This window comes from Dipodomys ordii, unplaced genomic scaffold, assembly GCF_000151885.1.
Source record: "Dipodomys ordii isolate 6190 unplaced genomic scaffold, Dord_2.0 Scaffold198, whole genome shotgun sequence".
Classification (NCBI taxonomy): Eukaryota; Metazoa; Chordata; class Mammalia; order Rodentia; family Heteromyidae; genus Dipodomys; species Dipodomys ordii.
This window is the reverse complement of record NW_012267414.1, coordinates 253297-273313: the sequence shown is the minus strand read 5'-3', so window position 1 is coordinate 273313 and position 20017 is coordinate 253297. Positions and strand designations below refer to the sequence as shown.

Below are 20017 nucleotides of genomic sequence, written 5' to 3'. Positions count from 1 at the left end.
GCTGTCCCTCAGCTCTTCAGCTCAAGGTGAGCGCTCTACCACTTGAGCTACAGCGCCACTTCCGGTTTTCTGGTGGTTTATTGGAGATAGGAGTGTCACGGTTTCTCCTGCCCGGGCTGGCTTTGAACCGCGATCCTTAGATCTCAGCCTCCGGAGTAGCTAGGATTACAGGCGTGAGCCACCAGCGCCTGGCTGCCCCTCCTGTTTTTTGAGAACGGATCTTTGTATATAGCTGGCACTGGCCTCAAACTCATACTTCCTGTCTCCACCTCCTAAGTGCTTGGTCATAAGTATGAACTACCATATCTAGTTAAAATGAGAAATTTAGAATAACGCTTCAAAACTTATCATAGAAAATAACAACTTATTCAGAAAATCAATTTTTCCTAACATTATGTGGAAATTAAAATACTTACTCCACAGTATTCAAGCATATGAATTATTTCTTCTTCATAAACTGTCTGAGTATAATATTGCTTCTCCAGCTCCCTCCAATTAATTGATTTACTCAATACACCCTAAAATAAGAAACTAAGTTAGGATCAAATTATACTATTTTTTAATCCAATACTTTTTCTTAAATTATCAAGTAAAAGTTAATCACAGACTGATTTTGCCTATCCATAGAAAAGCCTGCTTGTAAAATTTACCCTCTGTTACAGTCTGGGAACTTGACTTAGAAACAGTTCTTACTCTAATACACACTTTCCTTGAATGATAAAGGCAAGCCATTATGCCTGTGCTCTCTGTATAAGCAATGTAGTTTTTGCTTAACACTATACTTCCTCTGCAATTTTAGTATATGCTAGGCAAATCACTGACTTCAGATTAAAAACCTTGTTATGCTAGGCTCATGCGATGAACACACAATTTTTCACAACCTATTGCTGGAAGAATTAAGCACAAACTGAGATTCCACTGGACCGCTCAGAAGCTTGTACTGGGTTGTTTTTTAATTTTTAATTGTGGCTGTGTGCGCGCGTGCACACAGGTCTTGTGGGCCTGAACTCAGGCCTTGGCACTGTCCCTGAGCTGTTTTGCTCAAGGATGGTGCTCTACCACTTGAGCCACAGCTTCACTTTTTTCTACTAAGTTTTGCTTCAAGAATGTTTTCCCTTTCTTGATTATGTATGTGTCCTATCCTTCTAACATAATCCTAACTACAAATATATGATGAGACATGCACCAGTGGCTCACACCTGTAATCCTAGCTACTCAGGAGGCTGTGATCTGAGGATCTCAGTTGAAAGCCAGCCCAAGCAGGAAAAGTCTGTGAGACTCTTTATCTCCAATAAACCACCAGAAAAATCAGAAGTGGCACTATGGTTCAAGTGGTAGAGCACTGGCCTTGAGCTGAAGAGTTCAGGGACAGCGCCTAGGCCCAGAGTTTAAACCCCACAACTGACCAAAATAAATAAATAAAATCATATATTTGAGTTTTTATTCATTCGAAGTGAATTGCCAAACCTAAGGGTAACTTTGGGTGATTCTCAAGGCAATTATCTTTAATTACATATTTATTGCTATTTACACTTTAATTGCAACTCAATTACCGTAGTGAAGACCCCAGAGGCCGTGGACCAAGACAGACAAGGAACCAATGGCATGGGCTTAGGCCAGCTGGATACTGCTAAGGAGGCCATCTGTAACGGAACAGAGAGCTTCAGTGTGAAGTTCCCATTATTCAAATGAACAACATTTAATACTCAAAAGTACTTTCTATACAGCAATTGGTGAGAGACTGACTACATAAACATGAAATCTGAAAATACCTGTGACCTTATGATACGTAAATTCAAAATAACAATTTCTCCTTTGAAAGTTACAAAATATGATCGAAATTTATTGAAAGTGTCAGAAATGATTTTAGTATAGCAGAGTAAAGTAGGGAGAAATGGAAGAAAGAAGTATTTCCTAATTGCAATGTAGGAAATAGGAGTTAAAGACTACTATTTTTTGCTGGGCACCAGTGGCTCACGTCTATAATCCTAGCTACTCAGGAAACTGAGATATGAGGATCACAGTGTGAAGCCAGCCTGGACAGGAAAATCAATGAGACTCTTATCTCCAATGAACTACCAAAAAGTTGGAAGTAGAAATGTGGCTCAAGTGGTAGAGCACTTGACTTGAGCAAAATGCTGCTTAGGGACAGCACCCAGGTCCTGAGTTCAGGTTACCCTCAAAGTTGTAATCTTCCTGCCTCAGCCTCCCAAATACTGTGGCATGTGCCATGATACGTGGCTGAGTGATTTTCTAAGCTTAATTTTATAATTCAAATGATCTATAAAAAAACTTCATTTTAGGGCTGGGAAGGTGGCTCAGTGGTAGAGTGCTTGCCTTGCATGCATGAGGCCCTGGGTTCAATTCCTCAGCACCACATAAGCAGGAAAAAAAAAGCCAGAACTGGTGCTGTGGCTCAAGTGGTAGAGCACTAGCCTTGAGCTGAAGAGCTGAGGGACAGCGCCCAGGCCCAGAGTTCAGGCCCCACGACCAGACCCCAAAAAACCAAAAAACAAACAAAAAAAACTTTAAGTTATTTAATTTCATAAACTCAGTGACCAATATGTGCCATATAATGAACCAATCATACATATTCCTGGCCCTCATCAAACCAACAGCTTCATGTAGAAAAAAGACTGTTAAGTAGTTATAGTACAATGAAAAGTCCTAATGAAGCATAGACTGCAGGTAATACTGGAGGTCAGAAAGCTATCGTGGATGGGAGCTATAGCAAAAGGGCAGCTATTGTTTGAACGTAAAAGCTCACAGACAGTGCCTAGGCCTGAGTTCAATGCCCCACGACAGGCACCGGAAAAAAAAAAAAAGAAAAATAGAAAAGAAAAAGAAACAAAAAACCATCAGAGGCAGAGAAACCAATTACGAGTCCATTTTAGTACATTATATAAGACAGACAAAAGTAAAATAGAATTATATATATGTATATAGGTAGGTAGGTTGTTTTTGTTGGTGATAGGGCTTGAACTCAGGGTTTGGGGGTTGTCCTGAGTTCTTTTTGCTCAAGCTAGTGCTCTACCACTCTGGAAGCCACAGCTCCACTTCTAGTTTTCTGGAGAGATGAGTCTCACAGACTTTTCCTGCCTGGGCTGGCTTTGAACCTCAATCGTTAGATCTCTCCTCTTGAGTAGCAGGGTTACATGCATAAGCCCTAGCAACCAGCAAAAGAGGTGTTATAAACATATATACCATTATACATGTATGAAAATGTCAAAATGAGACCCATTAACCCAATTAATGCATAATTTAAATGGTAGCTAAAATTTAGCAACCTTAGCCAATTTAATAGCAGAAGTGGGCAAGTATAACTTGACACATGAAAAGTTAAAATTATATAATAACTTTTTAATAAAATATTAAATACAAACATCTGAACTATAACTGGGTATAAGGGGTTACACAATAAATACTTATATAAATCATACAAAAGTATCATTACTTCATCGTCGGAATTATTTCTGCTTCCTATTTTCAAAAAAACTAAAGTCAATATAACTAAAGTGAATTGTTTTTTTTTTGGTTGGTCATGGGGCTTGAACTCTGGGCCTGAGCGCTGTCCCTCAGCTCTTCAGCTCAAGGCAAGCACTCTTACCACTTGAGCTACAGCAACACTTCCAGTTTTCTGGTGGTTTATTGGAGATAAGAGTTTCACGGACTTTCCTGCCTGGGCTGGCTTTGAACTGCAATCCTCAAATCTCAGCCTCCTGAGTAGCTAGGATTATAGGCATGAGCCACCAGCGCCCAGCTCTAAAGTGAATTTTTAAAATAACTCACTTCCCTAGATCTTACTAAGATAATGAAATGTAAGTAGTAATGAGAAGGCTTACGTGTCCTCCCATGGATATGCCGGTCATCCCAAGAGGGCCATAGCCTTCCCTCTCTAACCAATGCAAGAGAGCAGCAGATTCTAAAACAAGAGCTCCTCCCATCACGAAAAGGTCAGACACATTTTTTAAACTGGATCTCCTAGCCTCAGAAAACAAACAGAGAATGATTTATTCCATGCATTTACATTTTAACACCTATATTTGTTTCAACATTACATTTACAGCAGACAGCTACATTTCTTTTAAAGGATCAGAATGGAATTAGAGTGCTTCTAACGTTTTTGTGTGTTTCTTCCCCCTCTCCCCCCTCCTTTGGTTGTCCTGTGGCTTGAACTCTGGGCCTGGGAGCTGTCCCTGTTCTCTTCAGCTCAAGGCAAGCACTCTATCACTTGAGCCACAGAGCTACTTCTGGTTTTCTGGTGGCTAAATGGAGACAGAGAGTTTCATGGACTTTCCTGCCCGGGCTGGCTTTGAACTGTGATCCTTAGATCTCAGCTTCCTGAGTAGCTAGGATTACAGTTTTTGCTACCAGCGTCCAGCAACCTTTTTTTTGTTTTTGATCGGTTATGGGGCTTGAACTCTGGGCTTAGCTGAATGCTCTACCGCTCGAGCCACAGCGCCACTTCTGGTTTTCTAGTGGTTTATTGGAGATAAGAGTTTCATGGACTTTCCTGCCTGGGCTGGCTTTAACCGTGATCCTCAGATCTCACTCAGCCTCCTGAGTAGCTAGGATTACAGGCATGAGCCACTGGCACCTGGCCTAACATTATTTTTTAACATTTTATTTATTTAATTTATTTTGTGGTCCCGTCGTGGGGCCTGAACTCTGGGCCTTGGGACTGTCCCTCAGCTCTTCAGCTCAACCACTTGAGCCACAGCACCACTTCGGCTTTTTTCTTTTTGCTTATCTGGTGCTGAGGAATTGAACCCAGAGCCTCATGCATGCAAGGCAAGCGCTCTACCACTGAGCCACCTTCCCAGCCCCTAATTTTTATTTTTTAGTTATTTATTTTTGGCCTTTCCTGGGGCTTGACCTCAGGGCCTGGGCACTGTCCCTGAGCTTCTTTTGCTCAAAGCTAGCACTCTACCACTTGAGATACAGCACCACTTCTGGCCTTTTCTATTTATGTGGTACTAAGGAATTGAACCCATGGCTTCATACATGCTAGGCAAGCACTCTATCACTAAGCCACATTCCCAGTCCCTTCAAAAGACTCTTATCCCCAATTAACCAGCCAGCAAAAAGCTGAAAGTGAAGGAGTGGTTCAAGTGGTAAACTACCAGCCTTGAGTGAAAAGAAGTTAAGCAAGAGCACTTGGCCTAGAGTTCAAGCCCTCGTATCAAGATAAAACAAAACAAAAATAAAACTCCATCATCAGGCCACTCATCTTGAAATCCCCCAGACATTTCCCACAGCAATTTTAGTAAAACTACCCACCTCTCTGACCTCTTCCGGTACTTCTATCCCCCACCTGGTGTTTACCTTTCCTGCCTGGGCTGGCTTCCCAGGGCGACCCACAGATCTCAGCGTCCTGAGTAGCTGGGATTACAAGTGTGGCTCACCAGCTTCTGGCTTCCCTTGTCATTTTCTTTCTTTGCTTGCTTCCTTTCTTTCTCATTACCTCCTTCCCTTCCTTCCTTGCTGTAGGTATCTCTCCCGCCCCCTCCCACTGGCTCTCCTTTGGTAGAGGTACTGGTATCTGAACTTTGGACTCAGGGCCTCTTGCTGTCATGTAGCTTTTTCAGTCAAGTATGGCACGCCACTAATTAAGCCACATCTCCCTCCAGTTCCAGCTTTTTGCCAGTTAATTGGAGGTAAAAGTCTCTCAGATTTGTCTGCTTGTGCTGGCTTTGAACCTCTCAGCCTCTGAATAAGTAGGATTACAGACACGAGCCACTGGCACCTGGCTTTTATTGTGGCTGTATTACTTATTTCTAGTCTAGTTTATCATTTTAAAAGACCAGAAAAATACAGTTAATCTTCAGATTTTTATACTATGTTTTACTGTGCTTTACAAAAACTAAAAAGTAAAGGAAATGTACTTTTTCCTTTTTAGACATGGTCTCTCTATGCAGCCCAGGCTGGCCGCCTCTTAACTCTTGATCCTTCTATCTCTACTTCCTGAGTGCTATGAGCCACCATACCCAGCAGTAAATGTACTTTAAAAAGAATAGTAAGTCAGCCTATTAATGTTTCTCTTCCTTTTCTTTCCCTGCCTTCCTTCCTTCATTGATTGATTGACTGTCAGTTCTGGGCCTGAACTCTGGGTCTGGGCGCTGTTCCTCTACCACTTGAGCCACAGCGCCACTTCTGGTTTTCTGGTGGTTAATTGGAGGTAAGAGACTCATGGACTTTCCTTGCCCCAGCTGGCTTTGAACCATGATCCTCAGATCTCAGTTTCCTGAGTAGCTAGGATTATAGGCATGAGCCACTGGCACCTGACTCCTCCTTTTATTTTGGTGCCAGTATTGGGCTTCAACTGAGGTTCTTGAACTTGGGCCACACCTCCAGTTTCACTTGTTTTCTGGCTAACTAGAAATAGGAGTCATTTGGATTTGTCTGCCCAGGCTATCTCCAAACCTGTGACCTCAGCCTCCTGAATAGCTAGGATTATAGATATGAGCCAATGGAGCATGCCTTAGAACTTTCTTACTATATCATCTTGCAGACATAACCTTAAAGTAAGAAGTCAATACTTCTTGCTATAGTTTTACTGTTCCCCTCCCATAATACATGGATATTAGAACTCAGTATAGTTAACTAAAGGCTACCAAAATTTTTAATATTGCTGAAAATATGATACAAAGATTGAAAAAAGGAAGGTAATATGCACTTACACTTGGTCCTTGGGTTTTCTGCAGCCATTTAAAATTGTGGGTCAAAGAGAAAGTTTTAAAATAATTAAACATACTTTTGTCACAAAACATTAACATAAGCAAAGCAGTTACATTTAGACACAATACTGAAAAAACTTTCAGTTACCTAAATAGGCTACTTAGAACTTCTCAGGTTTACATAGCTTTATTGAGATATACAATCCTATAGCAAGTAATACACCAATCTGAAGTATAAAACTTAATGTACTAAGTATATTCAAAGAGTTGTATTCATTTTCAATTTAAAATTTTTATTCATATAGTTTATGCAATTATGTTTATTAAAGGAGGAAATAAAGAAAATTAGAAAACTATTTTATATACAACAATATTCATACATTTGTGTATTTCTCCCCAGTATTTCCCTTGTGCGCAAGTTTTGTTTTCAATTGCTGCATACTTACACCAGGCACTATGGTCTGACTTTGTTTTTGGTGCTAGGGACTAAAACCACTGGCTGCTGCCTGCGTGGCCTGTTTGCCCATGGCCGTGGTGCTGTAACATCTGAGTGACCTTTTGTATGCTAAGCACACATGCTACCACCGACACCATACAGTTTTATATCCTGCTTTTAAATCATACTTTTCACACATTGCAACTTTTTAAATAGCTACATAAACTCCCTGAATGTCTAATTTTACTAAGACTTATTCTAGATAGTATTTAATGTTCTGAATAACTTAAGAGATGATTCTCTTTTATCAATGAGAAAACAGGTACAGAAATGGTAAATAACAGGTCTGAGAGATCACAAAAGTGGTCAGAAATAGAGTAATAAACATAATAAATACAATTCCAGTGTTAGGAACTAGTTTACTAAATTATTCTCTATTATGTAATTATTTCTTTTTTGTTTTTTTGGTCTGGTCGTGGGGCCTGAACTCTGGGCCTGGACGCTGTCCCTTCCTTAGCTCTTCAACTCAAGGCTACTGCTCTACCACTTGAGCCACAGCAACACTTCCGTTTTTTTCTTTTTTGCTTATGTGGTGCTGAGGAATCGAACCCATGGCCTCATGCATGCAAGGCAAGCGCTCTACCACTGAGCCATCTTCCCAGCCCATGTAATTATTTCTTAATATCTTATTTGTACATAGGGCTATTTAAATATATTTTCCCATCATTTTCTTTTTTCTTAGTATTTTATACTCAGACTGACATTTCCAGAATCAAAATCACTCTCAAGGCATGTAAATAGTATTCCCTTTTTTTCTCCAGGGCATACTTTTACCACTGAGCCATACTCCAGCCTAGAAATGAGGCATCTTAGAGCTCCCAAGTGGTAAAAATGCTTTAATAAAGAGCAGCCCAATTTTCAGATGTTAGTATTGACTGTGCTCAATTCAGTTGTGTCTCCCAAGCACTGTACTTTTAAAATCATTGGTAACTGCAATTTTAACTTTACATTTAATTAATTATTGTCAGTCTTGGGTCTTGAACTCAGAGCCTAGGCACTGTCCCTAACCTTCTTTTGCTCTAGGATAGGGCTATACCACTTGAGCAACAGCAACAGCACCACTTCCGCCTTTTTCTGTTTATGTGGTGCTGAGGAATCAAACCCAGGGCTTCATTTGAAGCATGCTAGGCAAGCACTCTACCACTAAGCCACATTCCCAGCTTTACATTTCTTTTATTACCAGCAATGTTGAACATTTCTTTATAGCTGTGCATCAGTTTCTGTTCTTCAGTGAATAGTCTGACGTCATCTTGAAGATTAGTTAAGTACTGTTCTAAACCTCCACCTTTTTGCACATGGACTTAAAACACGAGTTTCTTTGCTAACAAACACTATTAAAATTAACATCCATAAGTATCTGAAGAAAAAAATAAATGCATCTTTATTATGAACAATTAAAGTCTAGTCCTTAGTTTGTTTTCCCTAAATAAGGTGTCACTGTGCACTGTGCAGCCTGGGCTGGCTCAAACATAAATACATACATACATACATACATACATTCATACATACATAATCATTGTGCTCCAGCCTGCTGAGCAGATGGGATTACAGGAATGAGCTCCCACATCAGACTCCTTCCCCTGAATTTGAAGAGATGTAAAATAACCTTATATTCCTTTTTGTTCTTCTTAAATATTTTCTGCACTAATTACTGAATTTAACTAGTTTGGAAAAGTTGGTTATTACATGTCATTGCTATTGAAAAGTTTCTTAGTGTCACAAAAGGATATAGTACGGGTTTTCTAACAACAAAGAAGCTATTCGGGCTTCTTTAATCATAGGACGGGCCATTAGTGTCCGTCTCCTCCAGTAATGCTATGGAAAGAAAAAGATAACATACTTTAAATAGCACAAATCACCACATATGTTAAGGAGAATACTTAACAAATTATTTGGGGATTGCAATATAAAAGTTAAGCCTTACATGGTCTCCTGTTCCAGCAAGATGAATACATACAGGTCTGTGTTTGCTGTTCCATTCTTTAGGTACAATAAATTGAAACCTATTTTTAAAATGAAATTCTCTTTAAAATAAAGCCAGCTCAAAAACCCATGGGACTCTTATCTCTAATTAACCACCCAAACCTGAAAGTGTAAGTGTGGCTCAAATGGTAGAGTGCCAGCTTTAAGGCTCAAGATATTCCTGCCTCGGTCTCCTGAGAGCAGATATTATAGGTGTATACCATCATGTCCAGCTTCAAATCTTAAAATGTTTGAAGTTATTTCCAAGAAAAGGGTCGTACAGAGGCTGGGAATGTGGCTTAGTGGTAGAGGGCTTGCCTAGCATGCATCATGCCTAGGTTCCATTCCTCAGTACCACATAAACAGAAAAACCTAGAAGTGGTACTGTGGTTCAAGTGGTAGAGTGCAAGCCTTGAGCAAAAGACGCTCAAGGACAGAACCCAGACCCTGAGTTCAAGTCCCAGGACTGGCAAAAAAAAAAAAAAGTATCATGTAGAATTTTAACAGTTAATTTGTGATTGATTAAACTAAAACCTACAAAGTAAATGTGCTTACTATGAGTATGTTAAATATTCAATTCAACATTAATACATAATTTTTTACCTAGTTTAATGTCAAAACTTTATAAATGTTTAATTTTTTTTTTTAGTTGGTTCTGGGGCTTGAACTCAGGGCCTGGGAGCTGTCCCTGAGCTCTTCAGCTCAAGGCTAGCACCCTACCACTTGAACCACTGCACCACGTCCATTTTTTGGTGGTTAACTGGAGATAAGAGTCTCACAGACTTTCCTGCCTGCACTGGCTTTGACCCCTATCCTCAGATCTCAGTCTCCTGAGTAGCTAGGATTACAAGCATGAGCACCAGGCACCCAGCTTGATGAATTTTTAATAAGCTTAAAGACATAGATCTGCTGTTTCTCTTCATAGGAAAAATGTTTTGCTATACAAGCTGTTGAAGTAACTACAAAATAATATATTTCTATTTCTACCCTTGTAGTATATGATAGAATCTGATTCATTAAAATTCTGGTACTGGGAGATAAAGTGAATCCATGCCAGAAAAAAGTAAGCAGTTTTCTCTACTTGTCATCTTCTCTTTTCTTCTCTATATGTGGTACTGGGCTTGAACTTAAGGACTCAGGCTCCTGCTTGACTTTTTCAGTCACAACTGGCACTCTACCGCTTGAGTGCTCTCCTGACTTTTGGCTGGTTAATGGGAAATAAGAATCTGGGAGATTTGTATGCCAGGTCTGGCTTCAATCCTGATTGTCATTACTCAGCCTCCTGAGTAGCTAGGATTATAGGTATAAGCCACTTGTGCCAGGCTCTCTTTCTCTTATTTAATGTATTTTCCTGTATGACTTTTATGACAAAAGTTAGCATTTTTACCATTTAGTGTACAATATAGTGGTATTCAGTGCATGTATTTTGTTGTCCAGCTATCACTACCTATCCATCTTCAACATTTTTTCATCTTCCTAAATGGATTCTTTTTTGCCAGTACTAGGGCTTGAACTCAGAGTCTTTTACTTATTCAGCTTATTTGTTTGTTTGGTGTTCTACCTCTTCTGGCCACACCTCCAGCCTGGCTTTTTCCTGGGTATTTTGGGGATGGAATCTCATAGGCTTTTCTGCCCAGGCTAGCTTTGAATTGAGATCTAGGGCTCTGAGCTTTCTGAGTATGTTACAACATGATCTGGCTAACAGATTTCTTTCTCTTTTTAATTTCCTTAGCAGTTGACACGTAAGAATTTCTATCACAGCCAGGCGCTGGTGGCTCTGTAATTCTAGCTACCTAGGAAGCTGAGATCTCAGGATTGCAGTTTGAAGCCAGCTTGGGTAGTAAAACCATGAGACTCGTATCTACAAAAAATGGCTACCAAAAAACTGAAATGATGCTGTGGCTCAAGTGGTAGAGTGCTAGCCTTGAGCAAAAACACTCAGGGACAGCCCCAGACCCTGACTTCAAGCCCCAGGGCTGACAAAATAAAAACAAAAAAACATTAAAGGAAAAACAACATATTAAAATTAGCAAATGTTTATCATCAGTAATATATATGGGAAGAAACAGTAACTTGTTTTTTTTTTTACTTCTGCAGATACTGGAACTTAGACTCCAGGTCTGGGCACTGTCCCTAAGCTTTGTTTCTCAAGGCCAGCACAGCACCACTTGAGCTACTGACTCACTCTGGCTTTTTGCTGGTTAATTAAAGATAAGAATCTCATGGCTGCCGGGCATTGGTGGCTCAGGCTTGTCATCCTAGCTACTCAGAAGGCTGAGATCTGAGGATCATGGTTCAAAGCCAGCTCTGGCAGGAAAGTCTATGAGACTCTCATCTCCAATAAACCACAAGAAAACTAGAAGTGGAGCTGTGGCTCAAGTGGTAGAGCGCTAAAGCTAAAGAGATGAGGGACAGTGCCCAGGCCCCATGATCAAAAAAAAAAGAAAAGAAGAAAGAAAGAAATTGAAATCGGGAGAGAACCTGTTTTCAACATTGACTTAAACTTAAAACAATTTAGCTGGGCACTGGTATAATCCTAGCATCTCGGGAAACTAAGATCTGAGGACTATGGTTTGAAGCCAGCTCATGCAACAAAGTTTGTGAAACTTTTTTCTCCAATTAATCGACAAAAAGCCAAAAAGTAGAGCTGAGGCTCAAGTGGCAGAGCATCAGCCTTGAGCCAGAAAGCTCTGGGACAGCACCCAGGTCCTGAGTTCAAGCCTCAGGAAAACATACACATATACACACTTACTAATTTAACTTTCTAGACAAACATTCTTACCTTGCAATAACAGATTCAATTGGCATGATGCCAGGCACATAGTGGGCCATGGGAGAAACAAAGTGTCCATCTAAAATCTTACAGTCTGATTGTTCCTCCATCTAAAACAAAGAAAGCCATGCAATTAGACGGATATACTTTGGTTTATCATAGAACTTTTTCTAAAAAAAAAATTTTTTTTAGGCTAAAATTTTATTTATTTATTCATTTTGCCAGTGTGAAGGCTTAAACTCAAGGCCTTCCTATCAAGATTGAGTTTTTGCTCAAGGATGGCAATCTATCACTTTAGGTATACATCTATTTTAAAAATTTTTTCCCCAAAATCTATTTTCAGTACATACGATGGTTTCCTTTTAGTCTAACTTGCTTTCAAAAGACATTGCTTCTACATACATGCTTTATATTTTCCTTACACACTTTTTTTTTTTGTCAGTCATGGGACTTCAACTCTGGGCCTGGGCGCTGTTCCTGTGCTCTTCAGCTCAAGGCTAGCACTCTACCACTTGAGCCACAGTGTCACTTCCAGTTTTCTGGTGGTTAATTGTAGATAAGAGTCCTGTCCTGGCTGGCTTTGAACCGCGACCCTCAAATCTCAGCCTCCTGAATGAGCCACTGGTTTGCCTGGCTTCCTTACACACTCTTAACTACAGTCTAGTTTGGAAAATAAACAATAACTCAAATTCATACATTGACAGCTAATAGCACAAGATAAAATACTAGTTAAGAGAACTTAATAGCATTAAAAATATAAAAATAATCCTAAGAATGATTTATAATTGCAATCATAATTGGCACATGCAAGTAAGACTTGATATCAAGTATGTTACAGTGGTTGAACGTTGGGCAATGTATTGATGTAATGTCTTATTGTCAACAAATTAAGGAAAAACATGATTTCTATGTATTAAAAAGGCAATTTGTAGCTTTATGTGGTATATGGTTTTGAAAGCCCAGATGTTGCAAGTTTAAACAGGAAGATAATGAGTTAGAGACCACACTGGGTTATGGTGAGATGTTACCTCAAAAAGAGAGGAAAAACTAACCAATAAAACAATACTAAAAGCAGGGCTGGAAAAAAGTGGCTCAGTGGTAGAGCGCTTGCCTTGCATGCCTGAGGCCCTGGGTTCGATTCCTCAGCACCACATAAGCAAAAAGAAAAAGCTGGAAAGTGGCGCTGTGGCTCAAGTGGTAGAGCGCTAGCCTTGAGCTGAAGAGCTGAGGGACAATGCCCAGACCCAGAGTTCAGGCCCCATGACCGGACCCAAAAAAAAAACAAACTAAAAGCAATGGAACAAATAAGCACCAACAACCACAAAAAATAAACAGCAGGGTGCTGATGCCTCATGCCTGTAATCCTACTCAGGAGGTTGAGATCTGAAGATTGTGTTTTGAAGCCAGCTGGGGCAGAGAAGTTCTTGTGAGACTCTTATCTTCAATAACTGCTCAAGTGGTAGAGCACTAGCCTTGAGCACATAAAGGGTCCAGGACCCTTGTTCTAGCACCCAGCCCCTTGTTCTAGTCCCACAACCACCACCAACAACAACCCTAGATTTAAGGATAGAAGCCACTCTGGGCAAGAAAGTCCATTAGACGCTTATCTTCAATTAAACAATCAAATGCCAGAAGTGAAGCTGTGGCTCAAGTGGTAGGTACAATAGAACACTATCCATGAGCAAAAAAGCTCAGGGACAGAACCCAGGCCCTGAGTTCAAGCCTCAGAACTGGCACAAAAGAAAAAAAAAAGGTAAATTTAGATATGTAAATGGTATTTTTTTGTTTTTATTGAAGATACTAAGGCTTGAGTTTCACAGATTTGTCTCCCAGGCTGGCTTTGAACTGTGATCCTCAGATATCACCCCTGAGTAACTAAGAATACATGCCAGAGCCACTGGTCCCCTGCTTTGATATCTAAGTTCAGTTTTTTGTTTTTAAGCCAGAAGAGGCACCTATAAGATGTACTGAGTCGCCATGGCACCCTGAACATGCCTGATCTCATCTGATCTCAGAAGAATCAACAGCACGCCCTGAAAGAACAGGAATTAATAGCAAAAAGTGACAGAGACTAAAGGAGAGTTTTGATTTTTATTTGTTACGGTTTCACTTTAAACGTTTATAATATTTTAGTTAAGAAAAAAAAGGAAAGGGAAAGGAAAACAAAAAAATAGAAATATTTACCAAAATTAGAATAAAGGAAAAATATTTGAAATACAGATGATACAGAAACAAAAGTTTTGATATAGAATTTTCAAGGATAATATTTTAGTATTAGTATGCAAATATTTTTTTTTTTCTTGTCAGTAGTGGGTCTTGAACTCTGGGCCTGGGTGTTGTCCTTGTTCTCTTCAGCTCAAGGCGAGTGCTCTACTGCTTGGGCCACAATACCACTTCTGGTTTTCTAGTGGTTTATTGAAGATAAGAGTCTCAAGGACTTTCCTGCCTAGGCTGGGGTCTGGGTTTGAACTGTGATCCTCAGATCTCAGCCTCCTGAGTAGCTAGGATTACAGGTGTGAGCCACTGGTGCCCAGCTAGTATGCAGTCTTTTGAAAAACAAAACCTTCTAAAGCTATTTGATAAATAAGACATGCAAGTAGTTACTGTGGTTACAGGTCAGTGAGGGATGTATGAAGTCCAGCCATTTGCGTGGCTTCCAACGGTGTTACCAAAGATCCAGTTACAGAAAACCATAGATTACAGAAAAAAGCTGGTTGCTTATGAAATAATATGAAAAAGTCTCATCTCTATATGTAATTTTATAGCATTCTGTTCCTACCATTCTCTCAGCAATTAACTATTTCATAATACTTTTTCCCTGCTTTTTTTTGCCTTGAAAATAATTCCTATGTGCCAACTCATCAACTAGATACATCGTTCCCCTGCAATATTTCAATACTTACTATTCCTTCCTTAATATTCTTCTCTAATATTGAATAATTTACTTTAACCCTCTTGAGCCTATGGACACAAAATGAGACTAAGAAAGATCCAGCCTAATATATATATATATATATTCAGTTATTAAAAATATCTAGGTGCTGGGTGAGAGTGGTTCATGCCTGTAATCCCACCTACTCAAGAGGCTAAAATCTGAGGATCACAAGTTGAAGCCAAAGCTGGCAGAAAAGACCATAAGACTCTTATCTCCAAGTAACCAATAAAATGTTGGAAGTACAGCTGTGGTTCTAGTGCCAGTGCTCTCCTTGAGCAAAAAATCTCAGAGACAGTGCCCAGACTTTGAGTTCAAGTCCCAAACCTGGCACACATACATACAAAAATATCTGGTTAGGGTACAAATAGCATTCTTTAAATACTAAATGAAAAACATCCAGTGCACTAGTGTCTTGGGGGTTACTGTTATTATACTTTGACATTCAATCTATTCCTGGCATATATCTATGTTAAACCAAAATTTCTACACATGCATTTTTTCATTTGAATACCTTATCAATGTATACTGGATAATCGCTTGAAACCAGATTCTGGCATCTTTCTCGATTTCCAATTATCTTTCTGAATTCAAAGAGTCTATTATAGAAAAGAGACGAAGGGGGAAAAATTCACTTTTATACCACTCATTTTACTGAATGTATAGACTGATAGTGACAAAAATGAACAAACACAGTTTATGAGCCATATTAAAGCTTAATTATCATCATTAAAGAGTAGGCTACTAAGATTGTTTTTCAAACTAAACACTAATCTTAGAAAAATAAGATATGATATTGTCCAACAGTAATTAGCACATTTTAGATGAAATTCAAAGGAACTAGTCCTGAAAATTAATTTTTTTTCCCATGAGCTATAGAACATTCCAGTTTTACAGTCATTACACATAAAAGGTACTGCAGAAAAGTCAGTACTTAGAAACAATGTACAATTCTAGTTAGTTAAATAATGATGAATTTGCTGGGTGCATGGCTCACGTGCCCAGGCCTGACCAAAAGAAAAAAATGATGAATTTAAAAATCCAGTTTGTGTATATTTTAAATCACTGTCCTTTTTAATAGCCCATCTTATGGTACTAGAATCAAAAAGAAAAAAAGAAAGAAGGAATCATATTTTTTACATAGTTCAATGCTTAATTTCCTGAACAATCATTTTTTACTTAAGGATAAAGGATTCTGTACCTAAATTAAAATCTAAAATGTTTACTAAAGCAATAAATTCAAAACAAGTATTCAAGTAAAAAAATTACCTTTTGAGATCCTCTGGCCTTCCCCATCCTCTGATAAAAAGTTTTGTGAGGAGAAGTCTACGGTATAGAACATCTAACTTGCTTACACCCATCAGTAGCAAATACCATCTGGAAGAAGAACTTTAAATGATTTAAAATGTATTTGTTCAATAAAGGCAGCAGGTCAACTTTCTAACCACCTCTAAATATCAGATAAATTAAAAGATTGAGAGTAAATACTTGAATTTATTCTCTGAAAACAACATACAGAATTTAGCAAAAAAACAAATTGGGATGAAAAAGAAAAGAAAATGAAGAGCCTCAGATTGCAGTGAACTGAGCAGAGCATCATCTTTCCATTCTCAGTATAAGCACCTACAATCTGTTGGACAATATAAAGGGGTAACACTATGTGGTAACACTAACTGACACTTACCTAGTGCCTTATAGTGCCAGCCAGGCACTATTTTAAAAAGCTGTAACACTCTCTCTCTCTCCTCTCTCTCTCTCTCTTTCTCATTTAGACCTACCAACAATCCTGAGAAAGATGTAGTGCCCCAGTTGTACAGAAGAGGAACTTGAGATAGAGACATAGGTGATTCACCCAAGTCCATATCAGTAGTATGAAACAGACCTAGACTAATTCTAGGCACAGAGCTCTAGATTCTCTATACAACTCTGGCTCTATAACAGTGAATAGAAAGCAAAAGCAGTGCTGCTATTTGTATACCATTTATCTTTTTTGTTTGTTTTGTTTTTGCCAGTCCTGGGCTTGAACTCAGGGTCAGGGCATTGTCCCTGAGCTTGTTTTCACTCAAGGCCAGTACCCTACCACTTGAGCCACAGTGCTACCTCTGGCTTTTTCTGTGTATGTGGTACTGAGGAATGGAGCCCAGGGCTTCATGCATGCTAGGCAAGCACTCTACCACTAAGCCACCTTCCCAGTCCAAGGTGGTTACTCTTACAGGAGGAGCTTCAATACCTATGCGCATCTGATCATACAAAATAATAATAGAAAGTAACTCCAGAAAATGGGAACAAAAGGTTTTATCTTTGTTGTTTTCTTTTTCTTTTAGTATAGAACACTGCACAAATTTACTTGTCATCCTTGCACAGGGGCCATGCTAATCTTCTCTGTATCATTCCAATTTAGTATATGTGCTGCCGAAGTGAGCACTTCTTTTTCTTTTTGCCTTGTCTGTTCGTTTATCTGTCTTTAGGGAATAATGGAGGGCACAGAAATGGAAGAACATCCAGTACTAGTGGCTTATGCCTGTCATCCTAGCTACTCAGGAGGCTGAGATTTGAGGATCGTGGTTCAAAGCCAGCCTAGGCAGGAAAGTCCGTGAGGCTCTTATCTCCACTTAGCTACCAGAAAACTGGACATGGCATTGTGGCTCAAATGGTAGTGCACTGGCCTAGCGCTGAAGAGCTCAGGGACAGTGCCCAGGCTCAGAGTTCAAACCCCATGACCAACCAAAAAAATAAATAAATGGTACCACATAGTAACCCCCCAGTTACTCAGGAGAGTACATAGGAGGATTACAATCCAGGCAAAAAGTGAGACTCTATTAGAAAAATAAGCAAAAAGAAACAAAACAGGGGGCTGGGAAGGTGGCTCAGTCATAGAGTGTTTGCCTCACATGCGTGAGGCCCTGGATTCGATTCCTCAGTACCACATAAGCAGAAAAAAAGCCGGAAGTGGCTTTTTGGCTGTAGCTCAACTGGTAGGGCGTTAGCCTTGAGCTGAAGAGCTGAGTGATAGTGCCCAGGCCCAGAGTTTAGCCCCACAGCTGACAAAAAAAGAAACAAAACAACAGGAAGTATGGCTCAGACCATATAGATCAAAAAGCTAGAAGTAACTATGGCTGAAATAAGAAAGTGTTAGTATTGAGCACAAAAGCTCAGGGATAGTGCCCAGGCTCTGCATTCAATCCCTAGGACTGGTACCAAACAAACAGACCTGAACTCTGGACCAAAAAAAAAAAAAAAAAAAAAACCAAACTGTGTACACCCTATTCAACAGTAACCTTCCCTTATCCACTACCACGTGAGCCACACCCTACAGGGAGAGCCCTTTAGTAAGAGACTGTAGGAAGGGGCCTGTGCAGCTCCACACTGCTGATCTCAGAGGTATCTCCTCATTTGGCTGTTTCTGAATTGTACCCTTTATAATATATGATAGTGATTTTAAGTACTGTGCATAGATTCCCTCAACTCTATGAGTCTTCTAGCAAATTACTGACCCACTCGGGATTTAAAAACCTTTAAATTTGAGGTTAAAGCTACTCAGAAGTTACCATTCTAGAGGCATGGAGACTCCGGAGTGACTGGGACCTGAGGTAGTGGCATCAAGAGGACTGTACCTTGAACTTGGGATTCTGCAGTGACTTGAGGTGGCTATCAGACTGAAATACATCCAGCTGGGGTGGAAATGGTTAGTTCATTCTTTGACAAAATTCTGACTAGTGTTATGTATTCCAAACAAGAAACCCGCTCTTTAAATATATATGGGTGATACTGGGATACTCCACCCTTTCCAGGGGTTAGAGGTAAAAAAACTTCCTCTGGGGCTGGGAAGGTGGCTCAGTGGTAGAGCGCTTGCCCTGCATGCCTGAGGCCCTGGGTTCGATTCCTCAGCACCACATAAGCAAAAAGAAAAAAGCCAGAAGTGGCGCTGTGGCTCAAGTGGTAGAGCGCTAACTTTGAGCTGAAAAGCTGAGGGACAGCGCCCAGGCCCAGGGTTCAAGCCCCACGACCGGATCCAAATAAATAAATAAATTTGGGTGAATGAAGAGGCAGCATAAGGTAATGAATGGTAATTATTAGTTTGAATCTGAAATGTCCTTCCAATGGGCTTAAAGGCTTGGTGGCTAGCCCCTGGAGCTTGTAGGCCATTGAACAATCATCGGGAGGTAGAGTCTAGTAGTGGCAGAGACAGGACATGCCCTGGAAGAAGGGGATACTGGGATCCTATACCCCACCCTTTCCAGGGGATAGAAGGTAAAAAGACTTTCTCTGGGGCTGGGAAGGTGGCTCAGTGGTAGAGCGCTTGCCCTGCATGCATAAGGCCCTGGGTTCGATTCCTCAGCACCACATAAGCAAAAGAAAAAAAAAAAGAAAAAAGCCGGAAGTGGTGTTGTAGCTCAAGTGGTAGAGCCCTAGCCTTGAGCTGAAGAGCTGAGGGACAGCGCCCAGGCCCAGAGTTCAGGCCCCATGACTGGACACCCCCCCCCCAAAAAAAAAAAGATTTTCTCTGTCACATACTTCCAGTCAGGATATTCAGGCTTACCTGACTGCCAAAACAAAGTGGTCAAAAGAGCATGGATTAAAACCTCTGAGGGGCTGGGAAGGTGGCTTACTGGTAGTGCTTGCCTAGCATGCACAAAGCCCTAGGTTCAATTCCTTAGCACCACATAAACAGAAAAGGCTGGAAGTGGTGCTGTGGCTCAAGTGGTAGGTAGAGTGCTAGCCTTGAGCAAGAAGCTCAGGGACAGTGCTCAGGGCCCTAGTTAAAGCCCCAGGACTGGCAAAACAAACAAACAAACAAAAAAACAAAACTAAAACAACAACAACAAAAACCCTCTGAAATTGTGAGCCAGTACAAACCTTTACTTAAGTCAGTTTTCTTGAGTATTTTGATATCACTAAGAAACAGAAGAATGATTATTTTGCTTTTTGTTTTGGTTGGTTGTGGGTCTTGAACTCAGGACCTGGGTGCTGTCCCTGAGCTCTTTCACTCAAGGTCACTTTGAATCACAGCACTACTTCTGGTTTTCTGGTGGCTAATTGGCTAAGAGTCTCATGGACTTTTCTGCCCAGGTTGTCTTTGAACTGCCATCCTCAAGATCTCAGCCTCCTGAGTAGCTAGGATTACAGGCGTGAGCCGACGGCACCCGGTTTAAGGAACTTTTTTTTTTTTTTTTTTT

At 40.2% G+C, this 20017-nt stretch overlaps 1 protein-coding gene across 1 annotated transcript in view; it reads right to left on the bottom strand.

Annotated features, from left to right (window-relative positions):
- Positions 1–20017, bottom strand: part of LOC105999758 (chromosome unknown open reading frame, human C4orf29) — a 36348-nt gene that overhangs the window by 12554 nt on the left and 3777 nt on the right. Inside the window, exons 2-10 of the mRNA XM_013034872.1 lie at positions 16110–16217; positions 15355–15439; positions 11918–12018; positions 9098–9176; positions 8904–8988; positions 6681–6708; positions 3843–3981; positions 1554–1643; positions 417–518 (exon numbers count right to left, since the gene is read on the bottom strand). Of these exons, the coding sequence (XP_012890326.1) occupies positions 417–518; positions 1554–1643; positions 3843–3981; positions 6681–6708; positions 8904–8988; positions 9098–9176; positions 11918–12018; positions 15355–15439; positions 16110–16201 (801 nt within the window). The 5' untranslated portion in view covers positions 16202–16217. The remainder of the gene's footprint in view (positions 1–416; positions 519–1553; positions 1644–3842; positions 3982–6680; positions 6709–8903; positions 8989–9097; positions 9177–11917; positions 12019–15354; positions 15440–16109; positions 16218–20017) is intronic.